Below are 24,456 nucleotides of genomic sequence, written 5' to 3'. Positions count from 1 at the left end.
CTAAGTGTGAAAAAAATGTGCAAAAAAAGGGGTAGGGGTAGAGATTTGCCTGGAGGTTCAGGGGTTAAGACTTCGCCTTCCATTGCAGGGAGTGCGGATTTGATCCCTGGTCGTCCAGCTAAGATCCCACATACCTCACAGCCAAAAAACCAAAATGTAAAACAGAAGCAATACTGTAACCAAATTCAATAAAGACTTTAAAGTGGTCCACTTGAAAATAAATAAAAATTTTAAATATATTATTTTCTTTTAAAGGGTAAAGGATTAGAGCCTGGGACAAGGCTGGCGCAGGGGGAGGTAAAGGGAAGACCGGGAACCATCAGCCTCACTCGCCTCACAATTCTGCTGACTGCCAGCTACTTGGTATCGGTATTGCGCCTAATGTCCTGTGACTCACAGAGAAGGCAATGGCACCCCACTCCAGTGCTCTTGCCTGGAGAATCCTATGGACGGAGGAGCCTGGGAGGCTGCAGTCCATGGGGTCACAAAGAGTCGGACACGACTGAGCGACTTCACTTTCACTTTTCACTTTCATGCATTGGAGAAGGAAATGGCAACCCACTCCAGTGTTCTTGCCTGGAGAATCCCAGGGACAGGGGAGCCTGGTGGGCTGCCATCTCTGGGGTCGCACAGAGTAGGACACGACTGAAGTGACTTAGCAGCTTGGCAGCAGCAGACTGTGACTCACTGTCCCTTCTGCAGCTGTCACGCTCTGCATGCACAACACAACAAAGCTGTATTTACAGCAAACCCTGCGTGATTCCACCACGCAAATGCCTCCACCAAGTCTGGGATACAGATGGAGTTTTTGGGAAAATCATTTGACATTTGCATTCATTCGTAGGAAAAATAATTTGGCTGCCCAATTGCTCATCCTACAATATTACAGAGAAGAAAAATCACTTGATTCCTCCCTCGCATCCTTGAATTGAAGATAGTGACTGACGAGCTACTGTTTTATCCATTCTTCTTGGATAACGTTCACACCATAATATTAAGTTAGAAAAACACATCTAATCTCCCTCACCTAGAAGAGGCAATGCGATTTTTTTTGTTGTTGTTCACGTTCAATTTGCACCAGTCCATAGGGTCACAAGTGGGACGATTCCAACACAATCATAACTTGGTGTTTTTACAGGAACGCTCCCCTCTAAAGGGAGATGGAGTCCTGCCCGAGGATCCCAGACCACTAAAGTTTTCTACCTAAACTATATTGTGTTACTTAGATGGAAATTTTCTTACGTTTATACAAATATCCACTTCTTCCACCTAAGTATATAGTTTGTGGGAGTCCCTGGTGGCTCAGCGGTAGAAAACTCTCCTGCCAATGCAGAACACATTGGTCCAATCCTTGGGTCGGGAAGATCCCCTGGAGAAGGAAATGGCAACCCACTCCAGTATTCTTGCCTGGCAAATCCCATGGACAGAGGAGCCTGGGGGGCTACAGTCCAGGGGTTGCAAAAGAATCGGACATGATGTATCAACTAAATGACAATACAACTTGCAACATCTTGGGGGAAAATTATTTCCTTGTGTTTAATACCCACTATGACAAGTGGTATTTTCAATCGTCACAAAATAACCCCGTTCCTAAACGGAGTTCTTCAAGGAACCGACACTCAGTTGAATCCAATGAAGAGGGAGCTGGGACATCCCAGAAACAGTGACAGCTCCCTAAGCCACCCAGAGGTCGGTGGTCGAGGGCCGGCATCTGGTAGGAGCTCCCACCCCCTCAGGCCCATGGCCAGCCCCCTGCACTGAGCCCCTGACCAAAGAGAAGCCTGTCTCTTGTCTCTCACACCTTTCCAAGGTCCTCTGACCTCAACTTCCTGACCTGAGCTCCCACTTGACGGTCCCCAATCCTCCTGTTCCTCAATTAAAATTCTCAACACAAAACTCCACAGCTCAGCTCCCATCTCAGATGCCAAGCCTGCTCAGACAAGCTGGGGAAGGGTCGAGGGGGGTTCCTGGTCTTCAGAAGGCTGCTCCTGGGACGAGGTCCCAAGGTCAGGCAATGTCAGAAGGGAGTGAGGTGTCATTAGTGACCTGTTTCCATCAGAGGCTTCAGAAACAGTCCCCCGGGTTAATCAGTGCCCAGTGAACCCGACCACGTCCTCTCCAGCTGAGCCCTTGATGGGTTGTAGATTCCAACCTCCTTCTCTGCTCCTGCACATTTCCCAGCTGGAGACCCTGGTACGTTTCTCTTTACTCGCCTGCGCCCCAACAATTCAACTACCTTGTCAGCACATCCCAAGGTAGTTGTGTTTGGGGTGCTGAGTTCTGTGGAGTTGTGCGACTCACCTTCACAGCTGAAGCCTGTCTTGATGCCTCCCAGACCCCCCGAGGTTGGCAGACAGGATGCAGGCGGCCCTGCCAGGACTGCGCAGCTCGTCATCAGCCCAGGTTGTCTCAGCACTCAGGCTGCTGGAGGACGGATCTCTTCTGCAACATCTCCACCCAGTGGCCGGCCTGCCTCGGCTCCAGCCTCTCCAGTGACCAGTGACTCAGCAGGTCCTGCAAGGACTTCATCCTAAGCGTGAACTTCACATCTGTCCAGCTCCCACCCGATGACCCCAGTTCACACCGCGGAGCCACAGAACAGGTCGAACTGCAGAGAAGCAGCCAACTGCAGTAAGACCCTGAGCTCGCAAGGCGGGCTATAACTGAGCAAGTTAATGATCACACACACACACACACACACACACACACACACACACACACAAAGGGGAGGGAGGGTTTGTAACTAAGCAAGTTAATGATCACACACATATACATACACCAGAGCAGTTTGTAACTGAGCATGTTAATGATCTCACACACACACACACACCCACACACACACACCCACACACACACTGGAGTGGGCTGTAACTGAGCAAGTTAATGAACCCTCACACATACATATACATACATACACACATACATATACGCACACATACATACACACACACAGGGGCAGTTTGAGCAAATTAATGATCTCACACACACATATACATACATACACACACACTGGAGAAGTTTGTAACTGAGCAAGTTAATGATCACACACACACACCCACCCACCCACCCTTGGCTAAAAAGGAAAAATAAATACAATGCCACCTCCCTGAAGACGAGACCAGGACACTCCCAGTGCACGGAAACCGCACGGCTGTGTTGTCACTTTCCTTTCTGCTGCTGCTTGGCAACCCTGCAAACTCTGAGGGATCTTTCCTCCGAACTCTCTCTCATCCAAGGTAAATACCACAGCCTCATATTTTTTAATATAAATCCACTTATTTTTTGGCTGCACTGGGTCTTCGTTGCTGTGTGTGGGCTTTCTCTAAGTTATGGCCAGCAGGGGCTGCCCCCCAGTTGCAGTGTGCAGCTTTCTCACAGAGGTGGTTTCTCCTGTGGCTCACAGGCCCCAGGCACGGTCTTGGCACGTGGACTCCACAGCTGTGACACACAGGCTCAGCTGCCCCTTGGCATGTGGGATCTTCCCAGACCATGGATCAAACGCGTGTCTCCTGCGTTGGCAGGCGGACTCTTTATCACTGAGCCACCAGGGAAGCCCACATCACCACCTCTATGACTGTGCCTCTTTCGGTATGTTCTCAAGACCCTTTACCATCCAGAATTCACTGTTTCTCAGAGCAGTTTCTTCTCTTCCTTTTTCTATTTCCAGTTCTATCACCCACGTTAGTCCAGGGACAAACTGTGTTCAAAGCATCCCCCACCCCCGTGAGTGTCAGGAGGGGAGATCCAGAGAGAATATCCCTCCCACGGAGGCCGCCTTCACTAAGAGCGTCCACCCAGTTTCCAACCGACCGGGAGCTTACTCGGCCGCACTCATCAGGGCAGTGGGCTGGTTTCCTGCCCTTCCCGGTAGGTTCCCAGGAGAGTCCTCTTTAAGCCAGGCTCCCTCTCACTTCCCTTCCTCGCTGGGGCTAAGGAAATGTTGGCTGGAGCACAAACAGGTCTGGGAAGGGCTGGCACGGCTCTTCTCTGCGCTGGCTGGTCTCAGTCAGATCAAGCCGCTCTGACCGATACCACAGAAAGGGGCTGAAACACCAAGTGTCTACTTCTCACTGTCCTGGAGGCTGGGGAGTCCAGGATCAAGGTGCTGGCTGTTGTGGGGTCTGGTGGGGGCCCTCTTCCCGCTGTGACCTTCTGTGGTGGACAGGGCGAGGGAGCACTCTACGAATCCACCCTCATAACCTAAAGCCAAGGCCCCCCTTCCTGATGCCAACACACTGGGGAGGTTAGGATTTCAACACAGGAAACAAACATGCAGCCCATAATAGCTCCTCTATCTGAAGGGCAGTCCAAGGTAAGTTCTTCCCTTCCTTTCCCCAAGTCCTTTCCAAGCCTGAGAAATCATCTCTCCCCCAACAGAACTCCCCAGGAGCAAGGATAGTGGAGATTCTGCTTCCCATGTCCCCAAGAACAAGATGCTCTCACGGGATGTCGGCTGTGAAGGCCGGGCCCAAGGTCATAGACCCCGTGACTTGGTATGATTCCTAAACGCCACTCTGAGAGCAGGTGGGAGTTCCTGGGGGCTTGCCATCCCTCTGGAACACTCCAGACACACCTTCCAACCTTGCCAGCAGGCTTCCCCCCTCACTCCTCTTGTCTCCATCAGACTGCTGAGGTTGCAAATATCACAGCACCTGCGTGAAAGCAGCTTAAGAACAACATGGGTTTATCATTAACAAGGCAGCCTGAGGGCTTCCCTGGTGGCTCAGTGGTGAAGAATCTGCTTGCCAATTCAGGAGACATTTGATCCCTGGGTCAGGAAGATCCCCTGGAGGGGGAAATGGCAATCCGCTCCAGTATTCCTGCCTGGGAAATCCCAAGGACAGAGGAGCCTGGAGGGCCACAGTTCATAGGATTGCCAGAGTCAGACAGGACTCAGCAACTGAACAACAAACAGCCCTCTACAGCCCCAGTGGGGGACAAGACACACCACACAACCAAGGCACGTGCTTCTGGTCTGTCTGCTCGCCTGTCGAGACTTAAGGAGATTCCTGCCGTATGCTCTGCATACTCTGCCGTACGCTCTGATGAACGTCCACAATATCCCACCCTCTCACCCCAGACACACTCGCTTCTCGTTACACCATCACACCGCTTACGTCTTCCAGAGAATTCACACATGGTAACATTCACTCACCTGTTTGTCTCTCTTCTAGAACATAAACCCCGTAAGATCTGGGGACTTGCACGTCACCCACCATTGAATCAGACAAGTTTATTGCACAGTAGACAGTCAATAAGCATTTGTTGAATGAATGAGTCCCAACTCGCTGCTCGTGAAAGTGAAGATTATCAAACTGATCATATTTTTATCAGTTTAGTTAAAAATGCAAACCATCCCATTTTATCCAATCTCTCTTAAGATGGTTTGGTGTTCAGGTTTCAGGTGTAATATTATTGGGAGTTTAGTTCCTTTCTGTGATACATGGGGATTGTGCGAGCCAAGTCTATATTCATTTTTCAGATATGTAAAGTTTATCTACGAACATTCAAAGGTTTTCCTTGACGTGTCTTTATCTAAATTAGTTAAGTCTCTTCTCACAAATGAGAAATACTAAATAAATGGCTGCTTTAATAAAATAAAGAGGTGACTAGCAGAAATAATCTGTAGCTTCTGTGAACAAGCTTTTCTTTAGTATCTGAAATAATAAACACCACTTACAGGCCTCAGACTCCATGCTGAGAGTTCTACAGATCGGTCTCCAGCCCCCTGTTCAGCGTTTAACTATCCAAACGACAGCGATGCTCAGGAAACCGAGGCCCAGCCACTTGGACAAGGCCCTGCTGCTGCTGAAGCAGGGCTCTGAACCCAGGTCTGCCTTACCAAAGCTCAGGATGGTTTATTTCACTATCAAATCATACCAACTATTCCACCACAGTTCATCAAATCTGAGACTCTGCCAACAGTGGCTGACATACAACTGTGCCATGAGGTGCCACACTGCCAATTAAGTTACAAAACACCGTCAACTGGAAGGTATGTCACAATTCAGAAATGTTAAAATGTGTATGTATGTACACAGATTTACACACACATATAGATCTTAGATTGACAAAATACAGTAATCCCATAGCCTTGGAACAAGTTATTCCAAAAAAAGTGCTATAAAATGTAACACTTCTCCAAACCTTTAGAAAATTAATCTTGTCCTGAAGCACAGAAAGAAAGGAAAAAAAAGAGTGATAAATCTAAAGTATGAATCAAGTTACAGGAAACAGCAAGCCATTTACAATACATTCCCTCTTTAAAAATATTTCTTGTCATCTGTGGCGTCAAATCATATCCTTCACAACGTGCAGAGCTGCTAACGTCTTTCCCAGCCATCAGCATGAGCACAGCCTACTCGAATCTTCTCACGGCCAAGTGCGTGAAGAGTGGTGAGCACAGCTGTTGGCGTACTCCGCAAAAAGGGCTTTTCATCTACCTGCTGGCCTCAACTTCTGCTTATTTTCTCCAAAAGTCAGGGAAAGTAATTGTCATTTCTCATTCCACAGTGGTGAAAAACATAATCTTTGCTGAAGACACAGCCTTAAGTCCCTAGAAGAGCAAAGACTCCAACACCTCAGAAAACTCTGGGTAGAGGCTGTACGGGAACAACCAACGGGAAGTGCACGGGTCTTCAGGGCCTCCCACCTCCTCCCCTGAAAGAGCGCGCGTCGTAGGCCCACACGGTGTCTATCCCCTCCCCCGTGACCTGCGCCGGGGTCCAGTGCGGGAAGGGGAACCGGCAAGCAATGACCCGCGCGTCGTCCTGAAGCTCGAGCTCAAGCTTCTCCTCCAGCTGCGCCATCTGTGGAGAATGACAGCCATCATTTCAGAGAGCAGGGGGGTCACAGGAAGGGGCTCTTCAGTGTCCTTCTGTGTCCCTGAAAATATCTGTGCCAAATTATTGATTGTAAAACAGAGCACTCCTGGGCGACAATCCACCAAAATACAGAAGTCACGTGAACCACCGTTTTAAGACTATTTTCTATCATCAAATATAAAATCTGTCATTTTTAGCAAATGTGTATCACAGATTTCCACTTTCCTAACTAAAGAAACATGGAATTAGACCATGGAAAAAAAATACACATTCTACCAAATTGAAATATGATCAAACATTTCACAATTCTTCAAAAAAGATATCCATAATACACCAATAATTAATTTCTTTATAGTCAATATAATTTACGAAAAGTAAAATTCTCTTACGTATCACTTATACATAACTTTATAAGTAATCTATTTGTGAAGTAAGAGTTTTACTGTTTACTAAAAGTACTGACACTGTGATTATATTAGCAAATTAACAGCTGCTTAGAATTTTATCTTCAGGTCCTAAAAATATATTACCAGCTTCACCTCTTAAATATATTTTTCTCTATTCTTTTATTATTTTCAAATAATTTCAAATTCACAGAAAGGATACAAGATCAGAGCAAAAAAACTGCTATATTCCTTTACCCGGGCTCACCAGTTTTCAACAGTTTGTCACAGTTGCTTTATCTGACTTGTTCTACACGCCCCCCCCTCAGAACACTTTTTCTAAACCATCTGAGAACAGGCTGCCTACAACATGCCCCTTTACTCCCTGGTACTTCAGTGTTTCCTGAGAAAGAGCCTCAACACAGTTATCAGATTCAGGAAACTTTGTATCCCAACAACAATCATCCCAACAGCACCCGATCAAATGCCCAAGGAGCGTCCTTCACACCTCCCCCTAGTCCAGGGTCGCACAGTGCACAGAGCTGTAACGGTTCCTTGGCTTCCTTGAAGCTGGAACAGTCTCTCACCTTTCTTTGTCTCTCATGACAATAACCTCCTTTAAGAACACAGGCCAGTCGACTTGAAGCAGTTGATCAAATACATACTCCTGTATATGGTCAATGACTGTAATGGTGTAACTCTAAATATGAGAAGATACAAGAGGGAATTTTGCCCGGACCACGACAGATTAAGTAAGACAGCTGGTCCAGAGCCCCCTGGTTGCTGCTGATGGACCTAGTTCAGTGCACACTGAGTGAGCCGCCTGCAAAATCTTCGCTGGCCCTTGGAATGAGCCTTCCTAGCACTGTCAGATGAAACGATCACGAAAAGCCTCCCAAAGGACGGTCGAATTTACGACCATGAGTAGGCCCTGTTGACTGCAAACTGGCATTTGCCACCTACCTCTACAAGGGTTAAACCACGTGCTGCTGCAGCTGCTGACAGCCAACACCCCCTGAAGGGAGTTCAGGTTGGACAGCAGAAAGGAGGCACTCTGTGCTCGGGAAAAACTGACAGGGCATGCCTTCAGAGAGACAGATATCTTCAGGAGCTGATTTCATGAGCCCAATTCTTGCACCTCCTCATATCTGAAAAAGCACTAAAATCCTTCATGGTGCTGACTGTCTCTCGTGACCAGCAGCAGAAACCTTCTGCGAAAAAAACGCATGTGCTTGACTCTAAGTATTCCTCTTTCACCAAAATCACATAAATACTACCCTATCCCTCTGCCTCTTTGGAGCAGTTTCTCAGAGCGATCTGAGGGGCTGTCTCCCAGGCTACAGTCCTCATTTTGCCCCCAGATAAAATTTTAACTCAAAAAAAGAAAAACAAAAGGATACAGGCGAGTCCCTCTGGCGTCTGCTTGTGATGAGCGGCGTGTGCGTCCATGGCAACAACCCAGCAGAGGGGCTGTGAACTTCGCACACTCGACAGTCCTGAGCCCGTGGGGTCCTTCTGCTATGAGGGTGACGTACCACTCGGCTGAGGAGGCATCTCAGCGTCTCCACAGTGTGGTTACTATCCCTCCTTCAAAATGAACACGATACTGTGGGCAGACACCTGGGAAGATGTGAATGTCTTGTTACTCGTCTAACTGTCCCCCGGTGAGTGCTGCATTCTCGACGACTCTGCCTGAGTCCATTTCACTACACAGGTTGAAAGCGGCCACTTGCCAAGTCCATCCTTCCTTTCAGATCAACAGTCAGAATCTCAAGGAAGAGCTTTCCCCCTGCTGTCTCCATCACTGTAAGCATGATGGATTCATCACGGATTCATCAACGGGTTACGATCCGCTGTCATCCTCATTTCTTCTAACACTCAACTTGTCCGGTTTGGTCACCTGGAGCCCCTCAAGCTGGCTTCTCTCCTGTGCACGTGCCCTGACCGAACCTTCTGAGCACTTCCTCACATTCAGACTCAACTAAATGTTCCAGGCTTTCACACCTTCCCTTCCCAGCCCCGGGATCAGCCACTTCTCAAACGTTCCTGGTTCCTCTGAGTGAGAAGCAATGTTTCGAAACCAAGACCTGTGCAAAAGCTACACTCTTTAAAAGTAATTAAGCTGGACTTCCCTGGTGGCTCAGGTCCAGCAAGGCTTTGGCCCCTTCCCGGGTGATCTCAGTACCCCCTTGGCTTCAGCTCCTGGGCGTGGATGCCCCAACGAGCCCCCTACCTTGAGCCAGACCTCCAGGCATGTGCTGCTGCCCACCTGACATGCCTGCATGTGTCAACCCACACGTGTCCAGACTGTATGTGCCAGATAGGACTCTGTCTGCCCATGCAGGGGACATGGGTTTTGATCCCTAGTCCAGAAGATTCCACATGCCACGGAGCAACTAAGCGCACGTACCACAACTACTGAGCCCGTGAGCTTTAAGGACTGAAGCCCGCGCACCTAGAGCCTGTGCTCACAACAAGGGAAGCCACTGCAATGAGAAGCTTGTGCACCGCAACTAGGGAGGAGCCCCCGCTCGCCGCAACTAGAGAAAGCCCAAGCACAGCAATGAAGACCCGGCACGGACAAAAATTAATTAAAGTAATCTGTTAAATTAAGATGAACGAATTTTCTACGACAGTTTGATTCCTCACCTGCGTCTTTAAAAAGCGGTTTGGAAAAAATCTCCTCTACATGACCTGTGGCTGGAGTGAGCCAAAATTCTGATTCTTTACTATAATCAAAACTGAGATAACAATACATAAATTCCACTAAAGGATGGAATATTTTTATTCTTTTAACAGCTTGCAAAAGATTGCTCTTTAAACAAAAAAAAAAAGCAAAAATTTTGTTCCTTGAGGGGAAAATTAAATAAGCAAAGAATAAGACAATATGTGTTTTTCCAAAATGTGAGGGGTTTCTTATGCTAATTTTGTTCATAAAAAGGACAACCGTAAATTTATTCAGATTACTATTCTTTTCTCTTTTACAGATCTTTTATTTCCAAATGACTGTCATATGCTAAGTCAAGATAAACCTATGAATGAAAGGCTCTATTTCAATCATAAGAAATTAACGGACTAAATTACACGTAAATATGCGACAAACCTGGGTCTTGATATCTTACACAAAGAGAAGCCGTGATGTGTCATCTCCGCCTAATGAAACTCAAAGGAATTCATACGATTATACGTTTCAAAGTGACATGAACTCATCCTATTCTAATTACCTCTTCAAAACTTGAAACATAAGTTGAAACCAGCTAAAGGCACAAGACACAACAGCCAGGCCCGTCCACAGCTCTGAGCCACTGGGTCACTCCACCTCCCTTTGCTCCACCCCAACTCCTCTGCATCCTCTGCCAGGGGCCCCTCATGTGCTTGAGGCCAGGGCTCAGGTCCAGCAAGGCTTTGGCTCCTCCCCGGGTGATCTCAGCCCCCCACGGCTTCAGCTCCTGAGCGCTGATGCCCCACAAGTCCCCTACCTTGAGCCCAGACCTCCGGGTATCGGCCGCTGCCTACACATGTCACCCCACACGTGTCCCAGACTACGTGTCATGAGGAATTCCTGACCCCCCCACCCTACCCCTACGCAGTCTGCCTGCAGCTTCCCAGCTCAGCAGACTCCAGCAGCTCAGGTCAGACACCTCAGGGTGCCCCCCACTGGATCTGCCAGCTCACCCTGTTCCTGTCCTCATCGAGCATCCAGAGTCTGACCACCTGTCACCGGCTTCTCCACCCTGGCACTGGCTTCCCCCACTGATGGCCTGGATGTCCGCAAGAGCTCAGACCTGTCTCCCAGCATCTCCCCCAACCTCTGCTCCCCACAGCAGGCCCTGTCCTTCCCGCCTGGCCCCCATGTCTCTCCCCCGCCACCCCTGCTCACTCCCTCCCACCACGGCCACCCCCTCGCTGCCTCTGGACCCACAGGCACACACCCCTCAGCACCTTTCCTCTCGCAGAGGCTGTTCCTCGACCTGGAGCGCTCTTCCAGACATGGCCGCACAGCTCCCCCTCACTTTCAAAGTCCCCTCTTCGAAGACAGTCTCCCTCTCCCGCTTTGGTGAGCCCACAGCACTGACCCCCCTTACTGTACCACAGTCTACACTCCCGTCTCACTGAATACCTGCTCTCCCAACTAGCATGTAAATACCTTGGGGCAGGGATGTTTCCTTTTTTCTCTTTATTCACTGAAGTACTTGAACAGGGTCTGATGCTTAGTGGACCCTGAGTAAACACTTGTTTAATGAATCACTGAATGCAGGATTCACGGTCCTGAATGCTGTTTCTTTATCAGAACACTATGCAGTATTTTCACTCATGGATTCATAACAGAATTCGCAGCTAAAATTAAATGAGTCATCCTTTGAAGTTATGAAACTTAATAGCCCACGGGAAGAGTGTACTTAACGCGCATGTTTATACCATATTCATCCATTCGTTTAACAAACATTTCCTAGCTGATCACTCTGAGCCAGGAGCTGGGAGTCTGGCAGAGCTCAACAGGTCTGCCCTGTCCCTGAGCTCACAGTGCAGTGCACACGGCCAACGCCACCAAAGCCATCACATGAGAAGTGCAGTCACGTGTCCACAGGGAAGGGAACCAGCTTTGGAAATCGTGGTATCGGGGCTCATCGCACAGGGCAATCAAGGATGGCTTCTCGGAGGAAGAGACATCTGACCTGTGAGTGGTCAGCAGACGTTCACTAACCAGGCCCAGAGTTGGGGGGACTGGAGTCTCGGGGAGGACACGGCCCCACACAGTGTAGTCCAGCAGCCATGAGGAGGGCAGGGCCAGTGCGCAGAGAGCTAGGGGCAGCCAGGTGCCAAGGCCAGATGGAAGGTTGGGCCTTATCATCGCTGGTTTAAAGCATGACCAAGTCACCAGAGGGTTTTCAACAAGGACACGACCTATCTGTCCCACCCTCTTCGCAGGTGAGTTCATGGTGAACGTGAAAGTGAAAGCTGTTCAGTCCTGTCTGACTCTCTGTGACCCAATGGACTGTGGAATTCTCCAGGCCAGAATACTGGAATGATTAGCTGTTCCCTTCTCCAGGGGATCTTCCCAACCCAAGGATCGAACCCAGGTCTCCCACATTGCAGGTGGAGTTTTTACCAACAGAGCCACAAGGGAAGCCCAAGAATACTGGAGCGGGTAGCCTATCCCTTCTCCAGTGGATCTTCTTGACCCAGGAATAGAACTAGGGTCTCCTGCACTGCAGGCGGATTCTTTACCAACTGAGCTATGAGGGAAGCCCCAGACATTAAACTGATAAGGACAGATACCACACTTGATCTTAGCCAAAAGCCTGAGACGCGATCTCTCATCCAGGCCCTGGTCTGCCAGGTCCAATGGCACTCTCACTCCTGCTACCCTGGACACACACGCATGATGCAGGCTCGGGCCACTGTAAGCCGAGCGCTGCTGTGCAGAGCTGTGAAGAACCGCCAGTCTGGCACCGGACACGCAAGGCTGTGAGGGACGGCCAGTCCAGCACCGGAAGCAGAGCTGAGGGACCACCAGTCCAGCAGCAGAAGGAGAGGGAGGCCACATAACACCAGGGTCTCGCCCTCTGACGCTCCCAACGCCACCTCCGGCTTCTCACGGCCCACGTGCGCCCCAGCGGCCACAGGAAACCCTGCCATGCTGGCTCTGTCCAGCCATCAAGCCCCTACCGGGACACCGGCCAGTGCGTGGAGAAGGGAAATACGTTCTAACAGGAGATGGCATAATGGGCCCAGACAGCCTAAAAGAATTTTCCAGGGCTCTAAGGATCCCAAGGGCGACCTGGCCCCTGACACCCCTGGCAGCCCCCTCCCTCCTCTCACTGTCTCCACGCAGGCAAGGCCTGGGGAGGGCAGAAAACAGGGACCTCTTCCCGGGAAACTGAGCCTCCCAGACCCACCGAGGCCATCCGGGCCTCAGCACCCTGATCCGTCCCCCTGCGTGGAGGACTCCAAGTTGGCTGAATCCCTCTCGTGCCAGGAGACATGGGCACTTTGTGCATTTCAGCTGCTTCCTTCTTCCTGGGAACGGTGAAATGCTGCAGGTGCCTTATTTAAGGTTCCTGTGTGTACAGAAGAATGGCCCATAATCGCAAAAGTATTTATCAAAATAACACTCTTCCCTTGGGTGAACAGTTCCCAAAACTGACCACACTTCAAATGCAGTGAGTAGCCAAGGAGCTGGAGCCGGGAGAAGGCCAGTGCTGCCCCCTGCTGGGACAGCACCTCGGGGCCTCTCAAGACCGTGCAAACATGCCAGCTTTCTATCCGTGTAAAGCATGGATTTTAAATTAAGGTTCTTTGCCTCAAAATGCCAACTATCCCAAAAGAATGCTCAAACTTCACAATAAGTAGGAAAAAAAAAACCATCAAATTCCATAGCAATTCTGATACTAAATACGTTTTTAGGTTTTTTTTTAAATGATCAGAGATCATGCCTTTCTACCTCTTTTCATTTTTATAACAAAAGTATAGACACCCAGGTTTCACCTTCATGTTAGGCTTGCTGAGAATTATGAACATACAGAATCCTATCACTTTCAAGAGTATCTAACAAAAGCACTTCTAAATACTTTTTTAAAAAAAGAGAGAAAAAAGCATTTCACTGAAAATTCTAACAGAAAAAAATTCCTCCAGCATGAGATATCTTAAAGAAAAATTGAGATATGAATAAGAAAGCATAACAACAAAGTCCTTTTTTTTTTTTTTAATAAAAACCGTATCACTTAACTTAGTGGCATTTCGGCAAACAACAAAATCTGCCAGGATTACTATGCCTACAATTATAGAGCTTGAAAAGTGAAGGAGGATTTCTTTCTACAGTCAGTAAACCAACAATTACAATGAAAGCCTCTCATTCTGATCTTCTTTCCAAAGGCTAAATTTAGGACCGTCTGCAGTCCAATGCTGCAGCGTTTTCACTTTCCAAAGTACAGAGTCAGAATTCAATACTAATCAGCCAACCGAGGTCAATGGAAACTAGTCAACGCTTGCGTGTGCCTGCGAAGTCGCATCAGTTGTGTCCAACTCTGTGACTCCACGGACAATAAACAGCCACACTCCTCTGTCCATGGAATTCCCCGAGCAAGAATAATGGAGTGGGCAGTCATTCTCTTCTCTAGAAGATCTTCCCGACCAGGGATTGAACCCGTGTTTCCTGCATTGCACACGCATTCTTTACCACTGAGCCATCAGGGAAGCCCCCTCCCATTAACTTTCCCAAGTGATTTCAGCTGGATAGAATAAGTGAGCAACTGTGAAAGCCCACTCACATTAGACACCAGGAGCTCATAAAGCAGTTTTCAGACTCAAACTGTTAGGGCTTAGGGCAGATCCCTGAGGCCTTCATCTAAAGCAGAACTTTCAAACTACAAGACTGAATCTTTCATGATTAAACTATTAAGGCCCTAAAGTACTTTATTAAACCAATGATCTGTCATTCTGCACACGGGGGAGAAGGCCAGAAACCCCCTCCTAACCTAGAAAAGACACTTGGGTGGCAGGAAGGGTGTACTCACCATCTGGGGCACACCAAAGATAACAACATTTGAGTACTGCGAAAAGGTGACCTGAAGAGAAGGGAGAAACAATTCACAGATTAATTCTGGAAAGTCAAACATCAGCTTTACTTCAAAATGAGTAGCAATTTCCCATTTCCAAAAATGGTCCGTTTTCCAGAAAGAGACTCACAGACTTAGAAAACGAATTTCTGGTTGCCACTGGGGAGGGACAGTTAGGGAGTTTGGGATGGACATGTACCTACTGCTGTATTTAAAGTGGATATCCAACAAGGACCTACTGTACTGCACAAGGAATTGTGCTCAATGTTACGTGGCAGCCTGGATGGGAGGGGAGTTTGGAGGGAAGTGGATACATGTATATGTATGGCTGAGTCCCTTTGGTGTCCACCTGAAACTATCACAACACTGTTAATCGGCCATTGTTGTTATTCAGTTGCTAAGCTGTCTGACTCTTTGTGACTCCATGGACTGCAGCATGCCAGGCTTCCCCGTCCTTCACTACCTCCCGGAGTTTGGTCAAACTCATGTCCATTGAGTTGGTGATGCCAACCAACCATCTCATCCTGTGTTGCCCTCTTCTCTTCTGGCCTTCAGTTTTTTCCAGCATATATACCCCAATACAAAACAGAAGTTCAAAAACATAGTGGGTTTTCACAAACAGTGGCCCTTTTTAAGATTTCCCGTGTTAATACTTTCACCCATGTTAGCTCATCTGTTACAGTTTTCCAGAAGTTTCCGCAGAAGCTATCCCAGCTCATCCTCACAGCCACTCCACACAGGGCCACCCAGATCGATGGTCAGAAAAGCAGGGACTCACCAGTGACCAGTGGTGGTCACCCTGGTAGGCTGGGCCATCTGCACCCCAACCCACTTTCTACTCTGCTCTACACCAAACAAGCTTAGCAAGGACTCCAGGTTTTTCAGAACCACCTGTTTCTCCTATGGAGTCATCCTTAGAATTCTGGTCCCCCTCCTCTTCTCTAAAACACTAAGTAAAAATGGCAATAAAATGGTCTTTAGTTGGAAAACTGGAGGGAAAAAGTGCTTCGCCAGTCAAAATTCTTATTACCCAATAAAAGTTTTATTTACTCTATAGAGAGATCATTTACGTATATATGGAATAAAAACCAAGGCAAACAAAACTCAAGTGAATTTTTATAAGCTACTGATGACACTATTACAAAGGAAAATTCTTATTTAAGAAAAAGCATTTTATGGAGCATTCCTAAAGCAAAATTACCAGGCATTTTTTAGAAAACAAGTAAACTTGGAAATATCTTATACTTTCTGAAGGCACAAAGCAGCATCACAGCGTGGCTGGTGGGTCCTTTCCTTTCTCCTGCACTACGTCTGTCTCTCCCTAGGTATATATACACGTACACACATGTACCCACACACACTCTCACGTTAGCGTGCACACACTCACATATACACACACACATAAACACACATACACAAACTCAGACACAGTCTCAAACACACTCAGACACACGTACTTATATGTGCATATAAATACACACTCACACACACAAAACTACTTACCAAGAATGACATTAACAAGTTAATGCCTATACGACAATGTAGAAGACTTACAAATGAGATTAAAAAAACCTTATCACTGCATAATAAAGAGAAATGATAACATTTAAAATTGAGTAAATAAAGCCTTAGAAGTACTCACATGACCTGTAAAGTTATAAACCTTAAGTTTCTACTCTAACGAAGGGCTGATCTGTAAAATCTATCAATTTAAAAGCTGTTCACGTTTCATAATGCCGAAATATACACTTTAACTCTCTATTTTAATTCAGTTTTCAGTCATACTAATCAAGAATCATAAAGTTTGGGAGTGGAGTACTCTAGCATGCCCTCTGCCATACGAACCTTCCACAAGTCTGAGATGTGAAATCTGGCCGATGCCTGCACCCCTTCCCTCCAGGCGCGGTACCTGGAGTACCAGACAAGCCAGGGGTTCAACTCATAACCCACAGCTGTGAACCCTTCCTTTGCAGCTGCGATCACCTGCAGGGAGAGGCTGTATTCAAGATCAGAAAAAGACATGAAACTCCCTACTTAAGTTGTTACTGTTGTTGAGTCCCTACATCATGTCCAGCTTTTTGCAAACCCATGGACGATAGCCTGTCAGGCTCCTCTGTCTGAGGGATTTTCCAGGCAAGAATACTGGAGAGGGTCACCCCTTTCCTCCTCCAAGGGATCTTCCCAACACAGGGATTGAACCCACAAGAAGCAGAATTAATTCAATACCAACTAAAGGGTTTTACAGAAAACTATTCAATACTAATGGAAGACTGAAATTTTTTTTTCCCAAAATACTGATTTTTTTTTTTCCCTAGGAGTCATCCTTGGAAAAAAACGTAAAATAGTCAAACTACATGACTTAACATGTTTCTGTTGGCCTAAGTTTTTTAATGAACAATTTCATAATCATCAATCAATTGTTCTTTTTTACCAGACATCCAGAGCACTTTCCCCTTTAAGAACAATTAATCTGAGAAAAATAAATTCCAAAGTCCTACTGAAGGACTTAGTAGTTCAGCCAAACAAACACAAAATTAAATGACTACTTTATTAGGCTATCAATTTAACAAGGCTTTGCATAAGCCTCATAAGAAATGTGAAACAAAAATTTTAAAACATAAAACCTAAGAAAATGTAAACCTTAAAACGTCTTCGAGTAACTCACAATACGTCCGTCACCACTACCAATGTCCACCAGGGGTCCGCTCCTGCACTGCAACATTTTCACAACATTTTCGATCTGTTTCGTAGTTGCAGGTACAAAAGGCAAACAAATTCTTCGGAGGGCTGGTGTTATAAATGGTGTGGCCACAGCATACACAGCCACCAGCGTCCCCCCAACAATGCCAGTAAATAAGGCCCCCCAGCTGCTTTTCTTCAAACTGCTGGCTTCAAGACTTGCAGGTGGAACGCATTCTGGCGGCCGTCCTTCCTCAAGTGTTGCTAGGGGTGTCCCTGGGTTGAGAGCAGAAACAGATATATGAAACATCAAATCAGAAATCCAAGGTAGGGTTTTTTGCCCCCACAGTTCTTATTAACAAATAAACTCGTGCCTTTTAAAGGCTAATTTTGCTCAAAACAATTGGAATTACAAATGTAGAATTCCACAATGAGTTCTAGAGTCTATCAACTAGTGTGTTTAACAGAAAATTATTCAATACTAATGGAAGACTGAAATCTTTTCTTTCCAACATACTGATTTTTTCCCCCTAGGAGTCATCCCCGGAAAATAATGCGTTCAAATCTATTTATGAATCAGTATCAGTATGAATCAGTACCCATGGCATCACCAACTCAATGGACATGAGCTTGAATAAACTCCTGGAGATAAAGACAGCAGGGGAGCCCGCTGTTCTGCAGTTCATGGTATCACAAAGACTCGGACATGACTTAGCAACTAAACAACAATCCATTAATACAAATATTAACCATGCACTCTGTATTTTTGTGGTTCAGAACAAAACTTCATAAAAAGCATAAAAATGTCTAATCATTATCCTATTTCAAATAGGAAGAAAGCATTCTACATCAAAATTGGTCAGGCATCAAAAATCCAGTGGTACAAATTCAATTCTGAAGTTAACAGAGGAGACAAAATTTTACTAAAAATCTTAAATAGCCATGGTAATAAGGAGATTTTTAAAGCAGATCCATAAAGGACAAAAAAAAAAAAAAAACACCACTCATTTCAGTGCTATCACAGTAGAGAATAAAACAAACTCTAATCACTGATTACCAAGGGAATAAATGGTACCTTAAACATCCTCCTGAGTTTTATGCTTTAGAATGCATTCGTAATAGGATCTCACATTTTTTACATTGAAATTTATTTGAAATTAATTCTGAAATGGATTAATGATGCGCACAGCACAGAGAGTAAGGGCACTGCTGCAGAACCTGCCGAGGTCGGATCCTGGCTCCACCCCTTACTGACAGCTGTGACCCTTCACCTCTCGGAACCTCAGTCTCATCTGTAAAGTGGGGATCACGGGATCATTGTGAGGATGAGACAAGGGGATACAGGAAGAGCATGCACAACAGCGTGCAGCACTGGAACCCCACCGGAACGAGACCACCGTGCCCCGAACCAGCTCTCCATCTAGCTGAGGCGCTAATGCCAAGACCACGGGAATCTGCAGACAAACGGAGTAAGAGGAAGGGGCACACAAGTCTCATCATTTGAAGACATTAGTGTTCAGTTTCTGTTCAAAAGGTCACTGTGTTTAGTCTCCCACTGTCTACCGCAGTAAGAAATTACCATAAACTAGGCGGGCTAAAAACGATACACGCTTATTAAAGGTACAGTTCTGGAGGTCAGATTTTGAAACAGGGTGGGCATGCCTGTCCTTTCTGGAAGCCCTAGGGTACGGCGGGCCACCCGCACTCCTCGGCCAGTGGCCCCACTCCAGCCCAGCCACCAGCACCACAACACACTTCCTCTGACACCCCTGCTCCCCTTTCCTTCTTAAAAAGGAATCCTTTCCTGGAGAGTACACTGGGCCACCCAGACAGGCCAGGACAAGCCTCCCATCTTGAAGTCCTTCACTCAACCACATCCGCCGAGTGGCTCAAGCAGCGTCCTCACAGGTGCTGGGAAGTAAGATTTGGACTTACTTCTGCTTACCGTCCCGAGGTGTGCATGCTCACTCAGCCGTGTCTAACTCTTTGCGACCCCACAGACTGCAGTCCACCAGGCTCCTCGATCCATGGAATTTTCCAGGCAAGAATACTGGAGTAGGTGCCATTTCCTCCTCAGGGGATCTTCCTGACCCAGGGATCGAACCCGCATCTCCTGAACTGGCAGGCAGGTTCTTTACTCGAGCCACCCAGAGAAGCCCATGAGATGTGGTAATTTACCGCAACTGAGGTGAGGCCCAAACGTGGATACAGAACACACCGGAAGCCCACGGCTGACCCACCTCAGCATCTCCCGCTCAGCGTGGCTTTGTTATTGAAGGCTGAGGTCTCCTAAAGTGAGTTTTACAACTGGTGTCATGGCAGAAGACCAGCTCAGAAACAGTAACAGAAGTCTACTCACGGTGCCAGTGATGGAGGTAAAGTAAAGTTTAGGAAAGTGATGGTGTTTGATAGAAAGCAAGAGTTTTAAGTACATTCTCATTCATACTTTTCAGCATTGCACGGAGGAACTTAACATGCTAATGGAAGAGCATTTGATTTTTTTCTTTGTTAAAGGCAGGCACGTCTGCCTTGCCTTGTATGAAAGAAGTCCTTCTGCCGGTGTTTCAACTGTAGAGGACAGTGATCAGAAAGATCTCAGTCACACAGCTCCGGAGTCTCAGAACTCAGAGTTGTGTAGCACAAGATGAGTTGTTGGGGCTTCCCTCATAGACCAGTTGGTAAAGAATATGCCTGCAATGCAGGAGACCGGGGTTCGATTCCTGGGTTGGGAAGATCCCCTGAAGGGAATGGCAACCCACTCCAGTACTCTTGCCTGGAGAATCCCATGGACAGAGGAGCCTGGTGGGCTACCGTCTACAGAGTCACAAAGAGTTGGAGATGTCTGAGAGACTGAGCACTCAGTGGGTATGGGCCTCCAGAGTTACAAGAGCCAATTCCTTAAATCCATCACCAGTTAAATTTAGAACGTTTTCATTACTTCCATAGGATGAACCCTTATGCTTCAGCCATTACCCTCATCCTCCCTGCCCCCTCTAACCCTGCTGCTACTGCTACTGCTAAGTCACTTCAGTCGTGTCTGACTCTGTGCAACCCCATAGATGGTAGCGCACCAGGCTCCCTCGTCCCTGGGATTCTCCAGGCAAGAACACTGGAGTGGATTGCCATTTCCTTCTCCAACGCATGAAAGTGAAAGTGAAGTCGCTCAGTCGTGTCCGACTCTTTGCAACCTCATGGACTGCAGCCCACCAGGCTCCTCCGCCCATGGGATTTTCCAGGCAAAAGTGCTGGAGTGGGGTGCCATTGCCTTCTCCCCTCCAGCCCTAAGCAAACACAAATCTACTTCCTGTCTCTAAAGAAAGCAGACTTTCCTGCTGTATAACACTGGGAGCTCAGTGCGGTACTCGAGACAACCTACAAGGGTGGGATGGGATGAGGTGGGCTGTGAAGTTCAGGAGGGAGGGGACATACGTATGTCTGATTCACGTTGTTGTATGGCAGATGCCAATACAATACTATAAAGCAATTATCCTCCAATTAAAAATAAACTAAAGAAAGAAGACTTTCATGAAATCACGCAGCTCGTGGTTTTTGTGGTTGACTCTTCACCTAGTGAGTGATTCATCCCCAGTGTGGCACTTTATCGCACCAGTGCTTTATTTCTCCTTACTGTCAAATAATATTCCACTGTATGGACAGCCCACATTTTGTTTCCCAACTATCTGCTGATGGATCGTTTCTCTAGTTGGGCTTCCCTGGTACCTCAGATGGTAACGGATCCGTTTCTCTAGTGAGCATAAGCCAATAGGCAGCTGATTAGATAAACTCAAGTCAGAGGACCCAAACAACTGTTTCACCTGTGTAGACATGTGCTCTTCAACTTAACCAGCAAAAAGATGTAATAAAGCGCTCCTGGTCTCCAGGGCACCCCTTTAGCCTGTGTGAATGGTGGGTTATACTGAGACAGTTACAAAGTGTACGAGATGCTCTAACGTGTACCAAACGCGGTGGGAACATGAGAGGAGGTAGAAGAAAGGCTGATCCCAATGATGGAACCGGGAAGGTGTGGGTAGAAACAGGATTTCAGCAGGACCTAAGGGTACAGGTCTCCCATGCTGTCCAAAAGCAGTGTCTCTGTGAAACCTTTCATAAGTCGAACAGGATTAAAGTGAAGAAGCAATTACCTTAGGGCATGCCTTGCTAAGGGATGAACAGAACACATCTAGACAGAGCACAGGTGCTAACGGACAGGGATCAGCGCTGTGGCGGCTGGATGCTGAGTGTGGTTCCCAGGAAAGAGCCCCTCGGGGTGCATGCTGCCCCTGGGGACAGCTCGCTGCAAAACTCAGAAGGCCACTTCCCTTGTCCCCTTTTAGCATGAAAGTGAAAATCCTCTTTGGACTTTGGTTTGGGAAAAATAGGTACTAATGTAGGTTTTTCATAAAACCAAAGTGGTGTAAAGTTTAAAAAAGCAGGGGAGGCTTCTATTGAAAAAGGGACATTCTCAAAAGAAGGCTGCCTTGGAAATCAAGGTAAGGCAAGCCGAACAGTGTTTGGGGAGTATGGGGTGTGAGTCCCTGACCACCAGGCTAAACTTGTCCTTTATTCATACACACTGGGATGAAACTTTCTGGGCAAAGGCAATACACTATTTGGTTTTAAAAAAGGCAACACCAGCAGCAGTGTGTCGCTTGATGGTGTCACGCACTTTTCTGCCTCCAGTCTCTACAGCTACAAAAGTCTTTCAACATCACAAAAATTTACATAAACTTTTGAAGAAGTTACTATGTAAATCCAAACTATATATCCAAAATATTGCTATTATCAGTTCAACAAAAAATATATTGACCTTTACCAGTGAAAACCAGCCACTAAAGATTAAAAACTAAAATCAAGACTGCTTCTACATAGTGGAACTACATGTAACCTTGTTCTGTGTTTCTCAAGTCTCCTGTAAACATGTTATCATACTTTCATAATTTAAAAGACTTAAAACTAAAAAGAAAAAGCCAAAAAACTAGCCACAGCATATTTCGAGGCCACTCTTGCCTAAGACAGCCAACATTCTTGTCTATGGAGTGTTTCTCTCTAAATAAATCCACTTCTTACCCATTAAAAAAAAAAGACAGCTTCTACAAATCTCTAAATCTTTTTGATGCAATGTGTTAGATTCAGTCTACTCACTGTCATATAAATAAATTACACAAGATTTCCATCACATGCGCTCTTTAGATGGGAGCTGTGGGGGACCACAGGCTATTTCTGTTGAGGGGTTGAAGGGAGCCAGTCCTTGAGATGAAGACCCAAAAAAGTGACTTCTGATAATAGTTGAAGACCTCAATTTTCAGGTCTAGGTGACAAGTTTGGGTCACCTAGAGCAAGAGCACAAAAAGGTACAAGGTTCTTATTCAAGTCAAAGTAAAATGGCCAGGAAGAAAGGAGAGGCCTTTCCGGGATTATGACCTGCCGTTTGTGTTTAAAGCGGGGGTTTGTATTTGCACGTCACTATCTTAGGGCTATCCACTGTGTACTTTCATATACATACAGGATGAAAAACTACAGCATATATTTTATGTCCCTTTAACGTGCATTATTTTGTCCACTGGAGAAGTCTTTCCTGTACTGGTCTAACATCTCTTGTATCTTTTTGAAATACAGAATGTACTGATACTAGAAAAAAAAAAAAATTCCCCATGTTTTGACGGAAAATAAAGATAAAATTGCATAGCAGACCTCACTAGACATTCCCTGCACTACACGACAATCTAAGGAGCCAAATGGATTGCAAGATTCATCACTGTGAACGAGGAAACACTGAACTGGCCAAGCTAAAATGAATTGAGACCTGACTCCAGAAGTTTAAACGTCCTTGGAGCATCACTCAAGTGGGCCAAGCGTAAGAAAAGGTTAAATGATCACCACTGGCTCCGGTGACAAAACCCGTTCCCAACTGTCAGGCCACGGTTAAATGTTATAGCCCCACGCATTCAACTTCTGAGCAAAACAATAAAAGGCTAGGGATAATACAACAGGGAAAGCCCCTGTTCTATGGCAGCCAGAATGGTGGGAGGCTGGAAAGAGAAAGTCGCTCCGTCATGTCTGACTCTTTGCGACCCAAAGATCTACACAGTCCGTGGCATTCTCCAGGCCAGAATACTGGAGTGAGTAGCCTTTGCCGTCTCCAGGAGATCCTCCCAACTCAGGGATCGAACCCAGGCCTCCCGCATTGCAGGCGAATTCTTTACCAGCTGAGGCTGGAAACCCACAACAAATCAATTTAAGCCTACAAACGATTAGGTCGTAATCAGCGCTCTGAGGAAAAAGCAGCTGGAGGGATTCAGAGGACCTGGGACTTCGGTAGGGTTGCCAGGAAAAAACTTTCAGAAGCAGCACAACTCCGGGCTTCAGGGGGTGGAAATTCAGTGCAAAGCCAGGTCCATTTTCTTCTTAGGAGCTGCGTTAACTCTGGGCTAGTTACCGAAGGATTTGTGCAAAACAAGTGATCTCTTACACATAGCTTGCCAAGGGTCAGGCACGGGTCTCCCTGAACCCGTAAAGAGAGATGCTAGTGTTATTACTGCCATTGCTGCAGACAGGTCACTTCCCCAAAGACGCAGCTAGAAAAAGAAGCGGAGCTGTGATTCCCCAACCGGGACAGCGGGACTCCAGGGCCCGCGTGTTGGAATATCGTGCCGAACTGAATGAGTTATTCGCCGCAAGGCGCTTGAGAACAGCTCCGGGTGGGCAGAAACCAGGGCCAAGCACAAGCACGCACCGCAGGTGCGAACACTGAGCACCGAGCGCCAGGCCGCGAGCCCGGGAACCGGCTCGCGGATCCCCCGCCCGCCGCGCCCAACTTTGACAGGATGCTTCGGCGACTGACCGCGAACCCCACGTCGGGCCCGCGCCCCAAAACGCCCACTCCCGCGCGCGGGGAGCCTCACCTCCTCCTCCTCCATCCATCGCGAGATTTCCGGCAGTTAGAAAGCCGGAAGTGGACTCTACCACCTTCCCAGAGCCGGGAGGGGAACGAGGGAGAAAATAATGTTCTAA

General features: G+C 47.1%; 1 protein-coding gene and 1 pseudogene across 6 annotated transcripts; both read right to left on the bottom strand.

The window, feature by feature from the left end:
* Nucleotides 1–5,218: 5,218 nt before the first annotated feature.
* Nucleotides 5,219–24,385, bottom strand: ATPSCKMT (ATP synthase c subunit lysine N-methyltransferase). 6 transcript variants are annotated; one of them, XM_060400572.1, is made up of 6 exons: nt 24,348–24,385; nt 17,432–17,721; nt 16,612–16,749; nt 14,725–14,775; nt 8,743–8,827; nt 8,172–8,418 (listed from the first exon to the last, which is right to left on the bottom strand). In XM_060400572.1, the coding sequence occupies exons 1-5, from the start codon at nt 24,364–24,366 to the stop codon at nt 8,786–8,788; spliced, it is 540 nt and encodes a 179-aa protein (XP_060256555.1). In that variant the 5' UTR covers nt 24,367–24,385; the 3' UTR covers nt 8,172–8,418; nt 8,743–8,785. The 6 variants fall into 6 exon arrangements, with proteins under 6 accessions (XP_042089874.1, XP_060256554.1, XP_014956829.2 ...); XM_042233940.2 differs by lacking the exons at nt 8,172–8,418; nt 8,743–8,827 and adding an exon at nt 5,219–6,809 and having other exon boundaries at nt 19,391–24,385; XM_060400571.1 differs by having other exon boundaries at nt 5,219–8,827.
* On the bottom strand, nt 12,403–12,522 carry LOC114118778 (U2 spliceosomal RNA; annotated as a pseudogene).
* Nucleotides 24,386–24,456: the final 71 nt, after the last annotated feature.

This window comes from Ovis aries, chromosome 16 (assembly GCF_016772045.2).
Source record: "Ovis aries strain OAR_USU_Benz2616 breed Rambouillet chromosome 16, ARS-UI_Ramb_v3.0, whole genome shotgun sequence".
Lineage (NCBI taxonomy): Eukaryota > Metazoa > Chordata > Mammalia > Artiodactyla > Bovidae > Ovis > Ovis aries.
The sequence above is the reverse complement of the archived record's forward strand: the minus strand, read 5'-3'. Positions and strand labels throughout refer to the sequence as shown.